The sequence below is a fragment of the Carcharodon carcharias genome, chromosome 3 (genome assembly GCF_017639515.1).
Source record: "Carcharodon carcharias isolate sCarCar2 chromosome 3, sCarCar2.pri, whole genome shotgun sequence".
Taxonomy (NCBI): domain Eukaryota; kingdom Metazoa; phylum Chordata; class Chondrichthyes; order Lamniformes; family Lamnidae; genus Carcharodon; species Carcharodon carcharias.
In genome coordinates, this window is record NC_054469.1 from 46817766 (window position 1) to 46834732 (window position 16967).

Genomic DNA, 16967 nt, shown 5'->3' on the forward strand with positions numbered 1-16967 from the left:
TGGGAGTTGATGTGGAAGATCAGCCATAATCTTATTGACTGGCGGAGAAGGCTTGAAGAGCCAAATGGCCTACTCTTGCTCCTATTTCTTCAGTTCAGCTGCATTTGGGCTAAGGTGGGACATTGTTCAGAAGTGGAAGTAGGCAGACTTTATGATGGAGAGGATTATGGAGTCAGAAGATAGACAAAATATTGCAAGAAATAAGAGAGACAAGAATCAAGTTAAAATACATCTATTCTATTTTTGGCGCATATGGTGAATGACGTAGTAACTGGGATGCACATAATAAGAGGAAAGGTTATCAGGGTCTGAGATTACAATTTGAGTATGCACATCAAGCAAAAGGAGGAGGCCAGTTGGCTTGTGGCAATTTTGGAAGCCTCTTTGATGTATGTGACATAAATTTGAAGCATGAAATGAAGAAACAAATTGTGTCAGGGTTTTATGTTACAACAACTGTACTTTCCTGTACATCATGCAGAAATACTCAGTTTACTGCCACTTTTTTGCCATTCTGTAGTCCCTCATAGTAATAGATTAGTTTTAACTACAAAGTGCCAGATTAGAAATATGCATTATGTCCAAAATCTGCACCCTCGGTTGAGACTGAGATACTGCCAGATTTTGCATTTTCCCTGATTTTGTACATGGACCCTAAAAGTGGCTGGGAACATTGCAATCAGAAGTGTAGAGAGAACCCTGGACTCTATTCCCTCCCCCCCTCCCCAATATATCAGGCAGCTTTGTGTCCAGAGAATAAGGGGACCAGGCAGGTTTTAAAGCACTGCAGTGGACTCGGGTTCTGTGTGCACACAATTCACATTGGTTTGATTCCATCCTCTTGGATCAGCCCAAGATTGATTGTCACTATGCAATCAAAGGATTTAACTGAATATCAAAAAAGTCCAGTTTTCGGACAGCCAGATGTTGGATGTCCAACTTGTACTTGAATTGTTGACAGTTTCTTCATAAAAGCAACAACCACGTGTAGAAAGTGCTAAAGCTGCAGTCTGAGTTGTAATCTCAAACCTTGTTAATCTTTCTTCCGATCAAGTTCATCCAAGTTACTCTGGCATTCATCATGTGCGGCAGAAATAGAACAGATGTATTTTAAGTCTAAAACTGTGTTTATCCACCATCTTTGGGGATCCAGAAAGCAGTATTCTGTTGTACCACACCATAGCCCCTGTCTATGACCACCCAACTGCAGCATTATCCAGCTTATTTATGTAATCCATCATTGCTTTTACTGTATGCTGGGAGTATAAGATCATAACCCAAATGACTGTCCCTGTAGAATACTGTGACAAGTATAAACATGTTCTTGCACTTGGAGTTCATGTTCCTGGGAAACTATAGTTTCTGAGCTCCTTTTAATGTGTACTTGGACTTTGGGAAAGCTGGTGCCATTTAACTGAGACCAGACTTTAATTAGGTAACAATTAATGGTTCAATTAGCCAATGGACAGATATTTCAATCAGTAACCAAACACTGGTGTAATGTCAAAGGTTGGCTTTAGCCTACTTTTCAACATTTTAATTTATATCTTGAGTGGTAAATGTCAAACCAGCTTTTTAAAGAAATCAAAACAAGCACTCCAGTCCCAGCATTGCTTTATTGTGTTTATCTATGAACAGCAGTGGTGCAGCACTGCTGACCTGTCACATTCAGTGACTGTGCTAAAATGCTCCCATCATTCTTCAAAGCAATAAATCTGTAGCTGTCCACAAATGAATACAGTGAACATTATCTGAATTATGTGTGAACATCCCTGAGGAGTCGCATGCCAGAGATGAATAATCAAATATCCAGACTTGGTCCTCAGCTACCAAAGCAAACTTAATTAACAACTTTGTATCTTGACCTCCAAGGCTCCTCGACCAGGGATGTTGGGCCTTCATTAGGACTGAAGAAATCAAGCTCGTTAGAAAGTCTGCAGACAGCAGTTGCTGAAGTAACTTTGAATAGTGACATTCCTTTCCATCGCCCACGACCGCGAATCATCCGAGGGCGAGGTTGCAATGAAAGTTTCCGGGCTGCCATTGACAAGTCGTACGACAAACCTGCAGAAGAAGATGATGATGATGAAGGGATGGAAACATGTACGTAATGTAATTGACTACAATAATTTATTCTGGTTGCAGACCCATCAGAATGAAGCTAATTGTGGAAATGCTATGATTATTGGTGCTTAGTTACACACTTAAATGGATTTTTTTTTTAACTCCTTCAACTTCAATGTGGGAGAAAAGGATTTTGAGTGAGCTTAGTTGTTAATTTAATCATCGTAACCTAGTGTAGATTGTACAATTTTATTTATAATCCACATATTAAGCATTTCGCTGAAGAGTTACTGAGGCCAGTTTTGAATTGCTGGCTCCCTGTTCCTCACTTGTAAAGTGAGCAGCTGGTTTTTCTGCATGGATGCTGCATGCCCTCTGAGTTTTTCCAGCAATTTTTGTTTTTATTTATAATTGTAAGTCTGAAGTGGAGGCAGGTTTGCAATTGTGCAAGCAGAACACCACTTTATTTCCAATGGGAGGCTGCTTACAAATGCAAATCTGGGTTTTTTGCAGGCCTTGTTTTCTCATACAAATGCTTGTGCCACTTGCCCTTCACCCATTTGTAGCAGATATTGAACGGCCTAACTGGTCAAGAAAAGACAAAAATTGGGAAAAGCTTCTTTGTCACAGAGAGTAGTTAGAATGTGGAGCTTGCTACCACATGCAGTGGTTGAGGCTGATATCATAGATGCATTCAAGGTGAAGCTAGGTAAGTACATGAGGGAGAAAAAAAATTGAAGCTAATGCCGATATGGCGAGATTAAGTGGAGTGAGAAGAGGCTCATGTGGAAAATAAACATCAACATAGACCAGTTGGGCAGAATGGCCTGTTTCTGTAAATAATATATAATTTGTGTGCAACCAGGAGGAGTAGCATGAAGAAGCCCGCAGCTGGTTAATGCCATTCAAATGAAGCAACAGCTGAAAATAGTTTCAGATTCTCTTTGTTGGCTTCCAGCAGGGAACGTGGACGATCCACCGATTTCATAACTGTTCCAAACAAGCTTCAAAAGTAACCCTCACTGTCTCTGATTGAGTTGGTTCAGTTTGACATTATGCTAAGCACAGTCGTCTAGCAAAAACGTTAATGTTGTTTTCTGGAGGAGGGTTCTTCCTTTGACTTTGCAATTTTAATGTGCATGTTGGACGCTCCACTTAAAAGCCATTTGCAGAAAGGTTCGTTCTAATTATTTGTGATGAAATTGAATGTGATTAAGCAAATTGGTCATGGTTATATCAAATTAATACATGTATTCCTTTCACTGAAGGCACACTTTGGTGATAGTAATCATCATGTCTGGAGTACATCTTGATGTCACTTTATACCCTGGCAGTGAAGTACTTCGCCCTCCCTGGATTGTGGCCAGTTGGAAATGGTTTTAAAAGTGGAACAAAATCATATTAGGTGGTTAGCCATAACATTCAGAGAAAGGCACTGTGATATTGTTGTGCTGATATTGTCAGTTTTAACTTGGTTATTAGCCAATCATAAATGTAGAGTGTCACACGATGTAACTTGACCCTTGCAGTGTGTTTTTGATGTCTTGAGGGATAAACAGAAAGGTATTAAAAGAAGTTTGTTGATAGTTGGGGCACAAAGAGTATAATTTCCTCTTTCAATTCTCAAGTGTGGATTAAATGCTTTCTATGGATATCACCACCTGTCAGTTAGTTGTGCAAAATGGACTTTTTTGAAGACTTGCTGTGCAATGGCTTCTGCGTAAGTAGCAAGACGGTTGTGTAAATTTTAAAAACATTTCCTTTGCACAATCCTATTCCCTGACTTGAACTTTGTCCTCTGTCTAAATTTAATGGAATAAACTAAATTCTATGAGCTAAATGCAAAAATAGAATTTCTTGTGCTTAGTTTTCATTTTGGAAAACATTTGAAATCTAGCATGGTTTGAGGTGAAAAGGCATATGTTTCAGTCAGCAGTTACTGCACTCTTAAGTACGTGCCAAACTTTCACAAGATAATATATCTAAATAATGATTTAGAGAAATAGTGCCTCCAAAAATCCAGTTCATAGGATAAACAGTTGTTAAAATCAATGTGTCAAAACACAAACTTTGAATTTTTTAAAAAGCCAAGGAAGAACCAGAAAAATATAATCCTATCAATGAGCACCAGTTCATTTCTTAATCCAGTCCCCTTGAATACAGACAATGCCATTATTCTATTTGAGAATCAATGCTTCATTCTTTATATTGGCAATGACAGCAGTTGTAGTTACCAGCAAAATTATCGGGATCAAAGTAAGAGAAGTGTTTGCCCTTGTACATATCAAGAGCCCCAGGAGAGTTGAGATTACAATTTTTCACTTGTTACTTGAGAGCAAATCGTTAGGATCTAGAAACATTAGTGGGATTCTGAATCATTAGGTTCTCATTTCAGATGTTCCAAAATATGTATTAGCTAAAGTTTAAATGTTGCCGTCAACAGTTTGCACTGTTTATAGCCTAAGTTATGAGAGGCGTGCATTTGTTTTGATGTTCGTAAGAACCTCAGTAAAAATGCTAACACATGAATTTCACTTAGCACGGAATACGTTTGTGATTATATTGCTAGAGGTTTTATTCTTAAACCAGTGAGGAATTCGGTAACAGTTTGATTGTGCCCCACCAATTGATACAGTTCATGTAGATAATGAGGCTTTTTTATGTCCATTTGATTTATTCCACTCGAAGATATTCCTTTAACATTGTAATAGTTCTGAAGCAGAGCCAAGCACAATTAAGCCTGCACTGCTTCAGTGTGCCTTTGATAGATTTGCCAGCTTTTTACAATTTCCCCATTTAAAAAAAATTAGTTTCAGTATCATGAGTTTCAAAACCTCTGAGTTTTTAAGTTCCTGCAATTTCTAAAACAGTGGTGGCTTGAATTGATTGCTTCGCCCTCCAAATAACAAATCAAAGCTTTGTATGAATTTGTGAAATGAAACCCAGTGTCGTATTGGGTGGAGTTGCCTAAATTATGATCTTGACTGACATTTCAGCTGACAGTGTGCGAACTACAGGGTCTCACTGCATTTTTTCAGAAAGAAAGGACACATTGCACTCCACAAAATGGGCAACCAAAAGATTGGTCAAAGAAAATGTTTTTGTGAGGCTTTTAAAGGAGGGGAAAGAGTTGAAGGAACAGTGCTTTAGGGAAGGAGTCCCTGAGACCAGGACCTTAGAGCTGAAGACTTGGTTTTCAGTAGTATGATGAAAAGACACACAACGTGAATTCCAGTGAGGCATGTGTGGGGTGGGTGGAGATACAGGCTGAAAGAAGACATTGAAATAGTGTGGGATGAGATAATTGTGGGGTTTGAGGAGGAGGACAAAGACTTTACATTTGTGGATGGGGAGCCAATGTAGGTCAGTGAGAACTAGACTGATGGATAAGTGGGACTTTAGTGAGGTATGTGCAGCAGAATTTTGGATAAATTGGAGGTTATGATCAATGGATGGCCAGTAGGGACAGTCTTAAAGTAATTCAAATGACCAGGAAAGGCTCAATGAATTGATCCCTGACTGAAAGTAAGATTAAAAGAAAACAAGGCAGTTCAGCCCATCCAGTTTGGTCTTATCAGTGAAGTCACTTTCAGAACCCAGTCTGACTTTTCTTTCAATGCAACCCAAACACAATTTTGTCTGCCCCCTTGGTAAATCACAGTCATATTTGCTGGTGGTGGTATAACAGCATTACACCAAAAGATTATTCAATTAATCTACTTCTGTGGTTTTTAAAAGCTTTGATTGTGCCCCTCCCTTCAATGAGAGTAGAGCGCTTCTCCAATTTTGGCCACTTGCATATAATTTTATCACCCCACCATTGCTGGCTTTGCTGTCAGTGGCTGAGGCCCTAAGCTCTGAAATTTGCTTTCAAGAACTCTCTGCCTCTTGCTTCCTTTAAGATGCTCCTTAAAACTTACCTCTGACCAAGCTTTTAGCCACTGTTCATATATCACTTTAGTGTCAAATTTTGTTCGTCAGTGTTCCTCTGAAGCACCTTGGGACGTTTTACTATGTTAAGTGTACTATACATACAAATCCAAGTTATTGTTGTATAGGAGTTAGCTTCCTTGGCCTCCCTTTATAATTAAAAACATATATTGCTTTTGCTATGTTAATTGCCCCTTATCGATTTTACATTGCACTAAGACCCGTGACAGTAGCAGCTCTTGACATGTGGGCCTTGCACAGTTAACTGAATGGTGAAAATAAACTAGTTGGGATTGGTTCAGGTTGGTACCTGGGAAGAAGCAATGAAAATGGATCGTTCTGGCAGTTAGCATTAGCAAGGCCAGCAAGCATATTTTCAGGTAGCAACTAATTGAGCATCACTCATGTTTTGGGAGCCTCTGCCATTAGCATCCACCTTATTGCAATATAAAAGCAACTCATCAGAGTCTTTTCCCCCACTTCTGTGTTTTTGTTAGCTGAATTAACGTAGTGAAATAATGAGAGTTTTTCAAAATCCACTGTCAGAAAATCACAGTGAGGCTGTACAGCAGGCTGTTAGGAAATTACAACTCTAGGGTAGAAAAAGAAAAAAAACTTACACTTTTCTATCATATTATAAAGCAAGATCCAATGAACAGTAAGTGTTTGATGGTGCAGTGTGAGACCTAAGTGTTGGTCAGGACTCCAGGAGACCTCCCTGCTTCTGTGCAGTTAGAACTATGGGATCTTCACCTGACCTCCAGCAGACTTGACAGACGGGGCCTCAGTTTAATGTTTAATAGTTAATCTGGCAGACCTCCATCTGAATGCTACACTAACACTTCAGTTCAGCTAGACTATGGTGCATGGAGCTCAAGCTCACAGTCTTCTGACACAGCTGATAATACTACCAACTGACCCATCCTTGGAGGCAGGAGCAACAGAGTCAACCAAACAATAAATTTGTGTGTTCGATTCTTTTGCTGAATTAGCTGATCTCAGTAGGGGGTTGGCGTTGGCTCAAAGAGAATTTAAACAAGGCTTGGTTATTAAGCTGCAGAACCACCTGCAAAGTGCACCTGTGGACAAGTGCAACCTTGGGCACAACTAGGACATTCCTCAATGTTAATTAACCTGCCAACATCACTGTTTACATCTGCACCTAAAGATTGGAAGAGAGTGAGCAATTACCTATGGCAGAGGCCTAAAAAAAGAATGGAAAATAGGACGATTTGCCGAAAAAAATGCTAAGTTGGACAACAACCACACAACATTGTCAGTGTAATTGACGTGGTGTCACTAATCAGTACCGACAATCTGAAGATTAAACTTGATGCCAAGAGGAAAATCTAAACTGTTACTTCCAGTTCCAAGGGCTGGTTTCTGGAGCCAGTAGTTGTCTGAGTGAATATAGCTTCAAAGTTTTGCCAAATACATTGTCCAGCTGGAATTACCACTTTTTTTTTCTCCTAGATTTGTTCAAAATTCAGGTTTGAACTTTCCATGCCAGTAATAAATTTCTGTTTTTCACTCACAGTGGAAGAAGACACAGAGGAGAGCTCCAGATCAGGCAGAGAGTCCGTATCAACTGCTAGCGATCAGCCATCGCTGCCTGGTGGACATCCGACAAGCACAATGGAGAAACAGGTCAATGGTTCCAGAGGCAAAGAGGAGAGAAAGAAAGATAAGATTGGGAAAGAGAGAGAAAAGAAGAAAGACAAAGATAAAGAAAAGGAGAAAGAGAAGAATAAAGCCAAGAAAGGGATGTTGAAGGGTCTTGGTGACATGTTCAGGTAAATGCATTTTTTTGCAGTTATTAACATAGCAATGTGGATCAATGCTTTTACAGCAACCATTTTAATTGGAATATTAAGGAACTCAAGTAATTACATAAGGCTTAACACTGTACAAAGTGTGGAGAAATATCAATGCAAGTACAATTGGCTACTCTGCTGCAATGGCATCATTTAGTGTTACACTGTGGTTGGGCATTTTTTGGGAGTGGGAGGGGGAAGCTGATTAAATAATATATTAAATTATTGCCCAGTTAAAAATATATGGTCAGCTTTGTCTGATGTCCAGCAGTGAGAGCTGACCTCTACAAATGAGCCTAGCTATAATGCAATTCATGATTTTGTAGAGTGTGCAACCTGACTGTGTCTCTCTCTCTCTCTCTCTCTCAAAATATATATATATAGAGAGAGAGAGAGCGAGATACATTTTTACGTGATCACCTACAACACATCTATGAGGCAAGAAATTACAAATGTAACCAATGTCGCATTCAAAATCTCCACAATGCATTTAACATAGTCTGTAAGCAGCTCTGCAATTAATAAAACAGATGCCAGTTTTTTGAGAACTTCAGTTTTGAAACACAATATTTTGGAGGGTGGGGGGGTGGTGCTGATTTAGATTATGAATGCCATTTGTTAGAAGTGGCAAGTGGATTTAGATTAATTCTCTGAGATTCGTCAGGACAGCAATGTAAATATGTGATAAGTCCCAGTGCTTCATAAGATTTACATTTCTCAGATGTAGAAATTCTGGATGACCACCTTATGTTTACCATGGGAGAATTGTTGCTTGTGGTTTGCCATTTATTGGAACAGATATAAGCAATGCACCCCCAGTAACAGGGGTTATGTTAAAACTATACAATTAATGATTTTTATCGATGTATATTGAAAATTATTTCAGGCTTTCCATTGCCTTTGCAAAATGTAAATTTCCCTCTTTTTTCAAACTCTTGATGTTTCAACAGCATCCCACCAATCCAAAGAATTGTGCTGTGAGCTGGTTTATTTAGACAAATAATGACCTTTTTCCAAAAAAACATAATTTCTCAAGATGGCTTCCAATGGCAGAATTGCTGTAACAGATACTTTTCATCTAGATCCTGTGTTCTGCTAAGGGACTCTTTATATAGCGATTGAACCTGACAGCTTCTATACGTGCACCTACATAATGTGCTGAAGTAAGTCTTCGTTCCTCAATTAAAATTGCAAGTTTTTGTAGTCGAATCTTCATTAAGTCATGGTATAAGTAGTTAACTCCCAGTAGAGGAAGCATGTTATAGTGCTCCCACTTTAGCTCAGAATCATTATTGTGAGCCTCCCAGATGGATTTGCTGGAAGACATGAGAGTATAAACTTTAGAAATGATTATGCTGTTATTTTGCCATTATGATGAATTTTCAGGAAGGCATGGAATGAAGCAAGCCCAGGGGGATTGAAATTAATTGCAACCAAAAAGAAAAGCTGTATTAGGCATTTTAAAAACATTGCCAGAACACCTGTACTTTCCCCATTATTTTCAGAAGACAAGTGATTGAAGTCCTCAAATGAGATACTGTGAGCACATTAAAGCTTTTATAGCCTGATCTTTTCAGTGGCCAAAGGCAGTGATCAATTATCACAACATACGTATTGCCACAAACTAGCTGCACTTGGTTCAAACTAAGATTTGGGATAGAGGCTAGATTCCAATCTTTGATCTGACAGAAGATCAAATATTGTTTGTTCCTGCACCTGTCCCATTCCCAATGCATATCCTACAAATACTAGGTTGATGATAATGATGGCTCCAATTCAGCACGGGAAGACTGCCCAAATTCCCTTTAAGGAGACAGCCCACTAGCAGCTGCACACCACCTAGGCTCTGAGCAGGATTTCCAGATGAGAGCCACACTAAAGCACTGAGGCATTGAAAGTGAAAGCAAATATTCAGCTTTTTTTCCCTGTTTACTCAACTTGGGGGGGCAGATGCAAAGAAAGTAATGAATTGTTATGCTTTGCGTGCAAGAGAAAAGTCCAATTGTTTTGTCAATGAGATTTTCTTTAGAATTATAAAATATCCTTGTCCTACACTGTGATAGTTATTCCTCATGAGATTTTACTGCACCTGGTTATATTGGAGCCTTCCCCAGAAATATCTGTTGTGCGTGCATAGCACTTTTGATGCACACTGGGGGTACGGCCTGTTCACTGCCTGTAACTGATCTGGTCTTAAAAGTTGCTCCTGACTAGCACTCTTGTCTTGTTACAGCAAGCTTTCACTTTGTAGTTGCATTCCTGAAAAGTGCAACTTGAAATGAAACAATGGTGATCAAATCAGATTTTCCCATTATAACCAATGTAAAAGTGATAGTTCAATTATTTAGGGCTTTCCCAACAGAAAAAATGCTGTACAATGCAAATATTTTTTATTTGCAAATGAAATAACTTTTTCATATAAATGTAAAAATATAAAAGAAATATGCTAACTCTTTCAACTTGATTCCTGCTCCCTCTGGCCGACCCTCCCTCTCCCTCTCCCTCTGGCCGACCCTCCCTCTCCCTCTGGCCGACCCTCCCTCTCCATCTCCCTCTGGCCGACTCTCCCTCCCCCTCTCCCTCCCTCTGGCTGAAACACACACACACTCTCTCTCCGTCTCCCACTCCCCCTCTCTCTCTCCCTCCCACTCCCCCTCTCTTTCTCTCTCCCACTCCCCCTCTCTTTCTCTCTCTCTCCCACTCCCTCTCTCTCTCTGTGGCAAGCACTCATGCACTGTTTCTCTCTGGCTGACTCTTGCACTCGCTCGCTCTCTCTCTCTGGCAGGCACTCGCACTCTCTTTCTCTCTGGTCAGTTCTCTCTCACTACTTCCCTGCCTGACTCTCCCGCTCACAGCATCTTCTTCCAAACCCTTGCAGCGAGTGAGGCTTCAGGAGTGGGACAGCAAGAGGGAGGAAGCAAATGAGATGAACTGCGAGTGGAAGGATCAGGCAGGGAAGCAGCAAGTGGGAGAGAGTTAGCCTGTGGGAGAAGCTGCTTCACAAAGCTGATCAGGTTGTGCATGCTCCATCTAGATTCAGCATGAAACGGTGCTAAAGCAAAAGACCCAATGCTCAGTGCATATACTGGCCCTATTATATCCGCAACACTAAAACAAAATGATGCTGACTGAGGCAACTTAAAACAGGGACTTACTGCATATTTTTTTTAATTATTTTTTTTAAAACTCATTTTACGGGATGTGGGTTTCCTGTAAAATGAATAAATGAATGAATGAATTATTTGTAAAGAGTTAGAAACTAATTGTTATGAGAATCTGCATCCATACAGTCCAGTGCTATGCAACAATGTATTAGTCCACCAGTCACATGGAGAGCTGTAAGAAATGCATCTGAAGCTCCAACATTTTGAGTCTAAAAGTGTGATTATTTTGAACTTCTGAGAGCTAGAGGACATAACAAGTACTTGGTCACGTAGGCTGAGAGTGTATCTGCTGCTCCAGTGAATATTAAAAATTGTGATGGATGTTGGGTTTCCACTAGAACATTTAGGTGGGATTCAGAACGAGAGGACCCAGATTTAAGGTAATTTGCAAAAGAAGCAAAAGCATTGTGATAAAAAACTTTTTCACACAGCGAATGATTAAGGTTTGGATTGCACTGTCTGTGAGTGTGGTAAAGGCAGGTTCAATTGAAGCATTCAAGAGGGAATTAGAGTGTTGTTTCAAAAGGAACAATATGCAGGGTAATGGAGGGAAGGAGAGAGAATGACACTAAGCAAATTGCTCATTCAGTGAGTCAGTGCAGACACGATGGGCTGAATGGCCTCCTGCCTGTAAAAATTCTATGATTGTGTGAAAACTCTATTGATTCCGTGAAAATTCTGTGAGGTATCGCTGGGCGGATGCACAGCACTTTCCTTGCAACTAGGTATTAAAATTGATTAGTTTGTAATTCAGATTTAATTATATTGTATAGTTTTAAGTCTGTTCCGACAATCCCAGTGTTATAAGTGGCTTGGATAGGTGATTACTGAAAGATTTCATTGAAAAGGCATCATCTTGACAAATTACTAACCTCAAAGGTGATGCAATACAGTACCATTTATGCCTGTGTTTTAATTTCTTCTGTCGTTACTGTGTTACAGCACAATTGTTCAGTTTCCCCCCAGCAATAGCAACTTGAAACAGCTGATTACTTTGATGCAAAGACCAGAATATAGTTGTGAGTTAATAATCACATTTGTCGTGGAGCAATTATGCTGGATAAAAGAAGCTGCTGAATGACAAGAAAAATAAATTGGCTACAAAACACATTTAATTACAAAATAATATCAGTATAGTCAGGGGAACATGGTGTTCATACAGGTTCATTAGGTGTGTGCTACCAGTGCCTCTTCTGATTGGTTAATCCTACTAATATCCATGGTGATGACCAGAGCTGCCAGCTTTGACTGGTGGTTGCCATGGAAATCATGTTGAGCTGGACAATAAACTGGCTGTATAGCGCACATTGTCTCTTTCTTGTGTATTATTGTGTCCTTTTGTTAATAACTAATATTTCATGCACACAGATTGCTAACTTTGCATGTAAAATATTTCCTTGAAATGTAAGTTTTCAGTTAAAGTCTAAGCGTGATGGAAAAGAGGCATTTCTTTATTGGAGTTTTTATCTCAGACATTAATAAATTCCATTATATTGAGGACAGTAATAAACCTTTCTCTTAGTAAGACCCTGACTGAAAAGAGGTTCACAAAAGTCATGTTTCAGACAGGAATACACATATATTAAATAGCTATCTAATATGCACAATCTGAAATTATAGGCGATGCTCCATGATGGATACCATGTGGATACAAGTAGGCACTTGTCCTTTCACAAATGAGGAAACTTCAAAATGGATTCAAGCCAATTTATTTTCTTTTAGTTTGCAGGTAAAATATAACTGTATATAGGAGGACTACAGCTTTGAATTGGTATTGATGAGTTTGTCATGTACGTAGATAGTCTGATAAGTGGAATGGTTTCACTTCAAACACAGATCTCCAATTAACTGGTTTGAGCTCTACTTGAAATACACTTGCTTCTAATTTGTATTGGAAAGCCAGTCGTGCTTACTGGGGAGCTTATTTAGGCACCTCAGGAATTGCATTAGGGTGAAACCTGAACAAACAGTTTCCTTTTGATTTTTTTTTTATGTTGTATCTGTTAGACGGTTGATATGTGTCCTTTCCTCAAGACGTACTTTAAATTGCCCACGAAAGTTGAAGTGGGGGCTGAGGCAGAGCTGGTGGAGATTACATCTGTCCAAGATTAATTTGCCCATGACTAATTTATTTTTCAATATAATTGTTTCAGATCAGGAATGTGGTTGACATTTGCAAGGCATTTTAATTGGTCATCTTTAGTTTCTCTGAGAGAATTAGCAGTAAACCATGGGGTTTCATGTAGGCCAGACCAAGTAGGTTTCTGTTCCATTCCCTGAAGGACATAAATGAACCAGTTGGGTTTTGATAGCTTTCTTTGCCATTTTTTCCCCGATACCACAAGTATCAGATTTATTAAATTCAACTTCAAAATTTCTCACGGTAAGATTTGAACTCGTGACCTTGGATTACAACTCCAGTACCATAATCACTCTTCAGGAATAATTCCATTCAGAAGGAACGGCAACACAATGACTCGGATTTTGTGGTCAGCGACAAAGTGATGGCGCTTGCCGCTGACTTCAAAGTAAGCTGCCCACAAAGATCTCGTGACCTCTGGATTTCACCTTTCCTGTGTTAAATTTCATTTGTGCACTAGCGAGAGGAAAGCTCTGGCGCCCAACAGCAAGTGTTGTCATCAAGCGGACCAAGCAGTCAACCACATTGAAGAATTCTTACAGACAGCCATCCAAGAGCTAACAAGTAGATTTTACCACACTACTACTAATTTTATATGAAGAGAAATAAAGATTGTGGCATAAAGATCTATGGAATTTTCAGCACAGAAGGGAAAATATTGTTATTATTTATTAATGTTCGCTTAGTTAGTACAGAACTTGAATATTGCTGAAAAGAGTTGCCAAAGCTTCTTGGCTTGCATTTATCAGGACAACACAGGAATGCCACATTTCACAAAAGCAATCTCAACAATTTATGCTGCAGGAGAAAATGGTGCTGATTGGATGACAAATCAACTTTGGCTGAGGCATTGACATGGAGAAAGCAATGGGGAACTATAGGTCCCCCATGCTTCTGAATTCAAAAAGATGCAAGGTTTGAACATATTCCTTTTGTTTGCAGAGAACAGGTCCCTATGTATGAATATATGGCACTTCTAGCAAGCAAGCTCAACTGATTATCTTAAATTGATTATTACTGTACCCAGTAGTGCACTCAGGATTATTTGGCAAATGCTGCCCTAATGCAGAATCACATCTAATGGTAGAAGTTTTGTCTTGGGTTTTGCAAGTGCGGCTGGTTGTGTATGGTCTGTACTCTGCCTATTTTGAACAACCATAGGAACATGCTGTTTGATTCAATTTGCCAATCATTGGGACATACGGTCTACATACCTGGCATCACACCAGTGCTGAAATTCATACACAGCATTGCATGGAGAGCCTATAGTTCTCTGTTGCTCTCTCTATGGCAAAGCCTCAGCCAATCAGAGTTGGCTTGTCATCCAGTCAGCATCTATTTCTCCTGCAGGATAAATTTTTGTGATCTTTTGAAAATTGGCATTCTTGCATTTTTCCTGATGAGTGCAAGACTGAAAACTTCAGCAACATGTCTCCCTTGTCAACAATTATTCATTATTATTTATTATTTTACAAATAATAATTTATTATTCCACTAATGTAAAATTACCTTTTCAGAGCCAGAGGGACTCTTCAGCAGTAATTATGACTTAGTATGCCGTTAAAGACCCAGTTAAGCCTCACTCAACAAGGCGTAACCTTTTCAAGTCTTTTTAACATCAAGAATAATGGCGTAAAAAATGGAAGTTCACATTAAATTAGTGGTTTCTGATTGATTGTTTTCCATCTGGGGGATTTCACATCTAGTAGAGGAAAGGGGAATCACTGACGGCAGCTTCTCAATTTTTGCGTTTAACTGCAGATGCACATATGACAGATGTTGCTGTCAGTTCCACAAATGCAGATGGTGAATGCTGACAGTTTAATTGTCTATCACAAGATCTGGGCCATAAAGCAAAAATAAATGTTTTGAATGAAGACACTAGCAGCAAAGAATCTCAAATTTTTCCTAGACTGTAAATGGTATTTTTATAAAACACACTGTTGGTTTTGTTCAATCTCGTGGAAGCACAAGACACTTCAACAGAGAGCGACATCAATACACTGTTCTCCCATCTTTACACTGAACATTATAGATGGATTTAACTCTGCCCTGAAATAAGAGAGTCAGTGTGCCAATATGTAGAGGTTAGCTCCTCATGTTTATTCCGCCAAAATAGGATAGCCAGAACCAGGCATCAGGCTCATAGACAACAAAAACAAAAATTGCTGGAAAAACTCAGCAGGCCTGACAGCATCTGTGGAGAGAAAGACAGAGTTAATGTTTTGAGTCCATATGACTCTTCTTCAGAACTAAAGAGAAGTAAAAATGTGGTGAAATATGTACTGTTTAAGGGGGGTGGGGACAGGTGAAGCTGGATAGAAGGCCAGTGATAGGTGGAGGCAAAGGAGAGATTGCAAAAGATGTCATAAACAAAAGGTCAAAGGGGTGTTGATGGTGGTGATACTGGCTAAAGGAGGTGCTAATAGTGACATAAAGAGTAGAAAGCAGGTTGAGCAAGTGACAGATGGCCCTAGTGGGGGGTGGGGTGGGGGGAAGGGAAAGTGTGGGAGAAAGGTTGAAATAGGCTAAAAGGTGGGGATAAAACAATGAATGGAAATATTATTAAAAAATAATAATAGAAATAGGTGGAGAAAAAATACATACAAAAATTTTAAAATAAACATTTGAAAAAAGGGGATCAAAAAGGGGTGAGGATGGAGGAGAGAGTTCATGATCTGAAGTTGTTGAACTCAATGTTAAGTCCGGAAGGCTGTGAAGTGCATACTTGGAAGATGAGGTGCTGTTCTTCCAGTTGGCGTTGAGCTTCACTGGAACATTGAAGCAGGCCAAGGATGGACATGTGGTCATGAGAGCAGGGTGGTGTGTTGAAATGGCAAGCGACAGGAAGGTCTGGGTCATGCTTGTGTTCCACAAAGCGGTCACCTAATCTGCGTTTGGCCTCTTGAATGTAGAGGAGACGCATTGGGAGCAGCGAATGCAGTAGCTCAAATTGAGGGAAGTGCAAGTGAAGCACTGCTTCATTTGAAAGGAGTGTTTGGGCCCTTGGATGGTGAGGAGGGGGGGAAGTAAAGGGGCAGGTGGTGCACCTTCTGCAATTGCATGGGAAGGTGCTGTGGGAGGAGGTTGAGGTGTAGTGGGTGATGGAGGAGTGGACCAGGGTGTCCCAGAGGGAACCGTCCCTACAGAATGCCGCCGGGGGGCGGGGGTGAAGAGAAGATGTGTTTGGTGGTGGCATCATGCTGGAGTTGGTGGAAAGGGCGGAGGATCCTTTGAATGCGGAGGCTGTTGAGGTGAAAAGTGAGGACAAGGGGGACCCTATCATGGTTCTGAGAGGGAGAGGAAGGTGTGAGGGCAGAGTCGCGGGAGATGGGCCAGACACGGTTGAGGGCCCTGTCAACCACTGTGGATGGGAAACCTCAGCCAAGGAAGAGGGAAGACATGTCAGACGCACTGTCTTGGAAAGTGGCATCTTTGGAACAGATGCGGTGAAGGAACTGAGAGAATGGGATGGAGTCCTTACAGGAAGTAAGGTGTGAGGACTTGTAGTTGAGGTAGCTGTAGGAGTCAGTGGGCTTGTAATGAATGTTGGTGGACAGTCTATCACCAGGAATTGAGACAGAGAGGTCAAGGAAGGGAAGGGAAGTGTCAGTGATGGAGCAAGTGATGGAGGAGTGGAAATTGGAAGCAAAATTAATAAATTTTTCCAGGCCCAGACGAGAGCATGAAGCGGCAACGAAACAGTTGTTGATGTACCGGAGAAAGAGTTTTGGGAGGGGGTCGGAATAGGACTGCAACAAGGAATGTTCCACGTACCCCGTAAAGAGACAGGCATAACTGGGGCCTATTAGGGCACGCATAGCCACACCTTTTATTTGAAGGAAGTGAGATGAG

The 16967-nt window shown here is 40.3% G+C and overlaps 1 protein-coding gene across 5 annotated transcripts in view; it reads left to right on the forward strand.

Annotated features, from left to right (window-relative positions):
- pard3aa (par-3 family cell polarity regulator alpha, a) overlaps positions 1-16967 on the forward strand; it is a 799897-nt gene that overhangs the window by 598586 nt on the left and 184344 nt on the right. For all 5 annotated transcript variants that reach the window (XM_041183914.1, XM_041183910.1, XM_041183913.1 and 2 more), the window contains 2 exons: positions 1873-2103; positions 7532-7787. In XM_041183914.1, coding sequence (XP_041039848.1) covers positions 1873-2103; positions 7532-7787 — 487 coding nt within the window. The remainder of the gene's footprint in view (positions 1-1872; positions 2104-7531; positions 7788-16967) is intronic.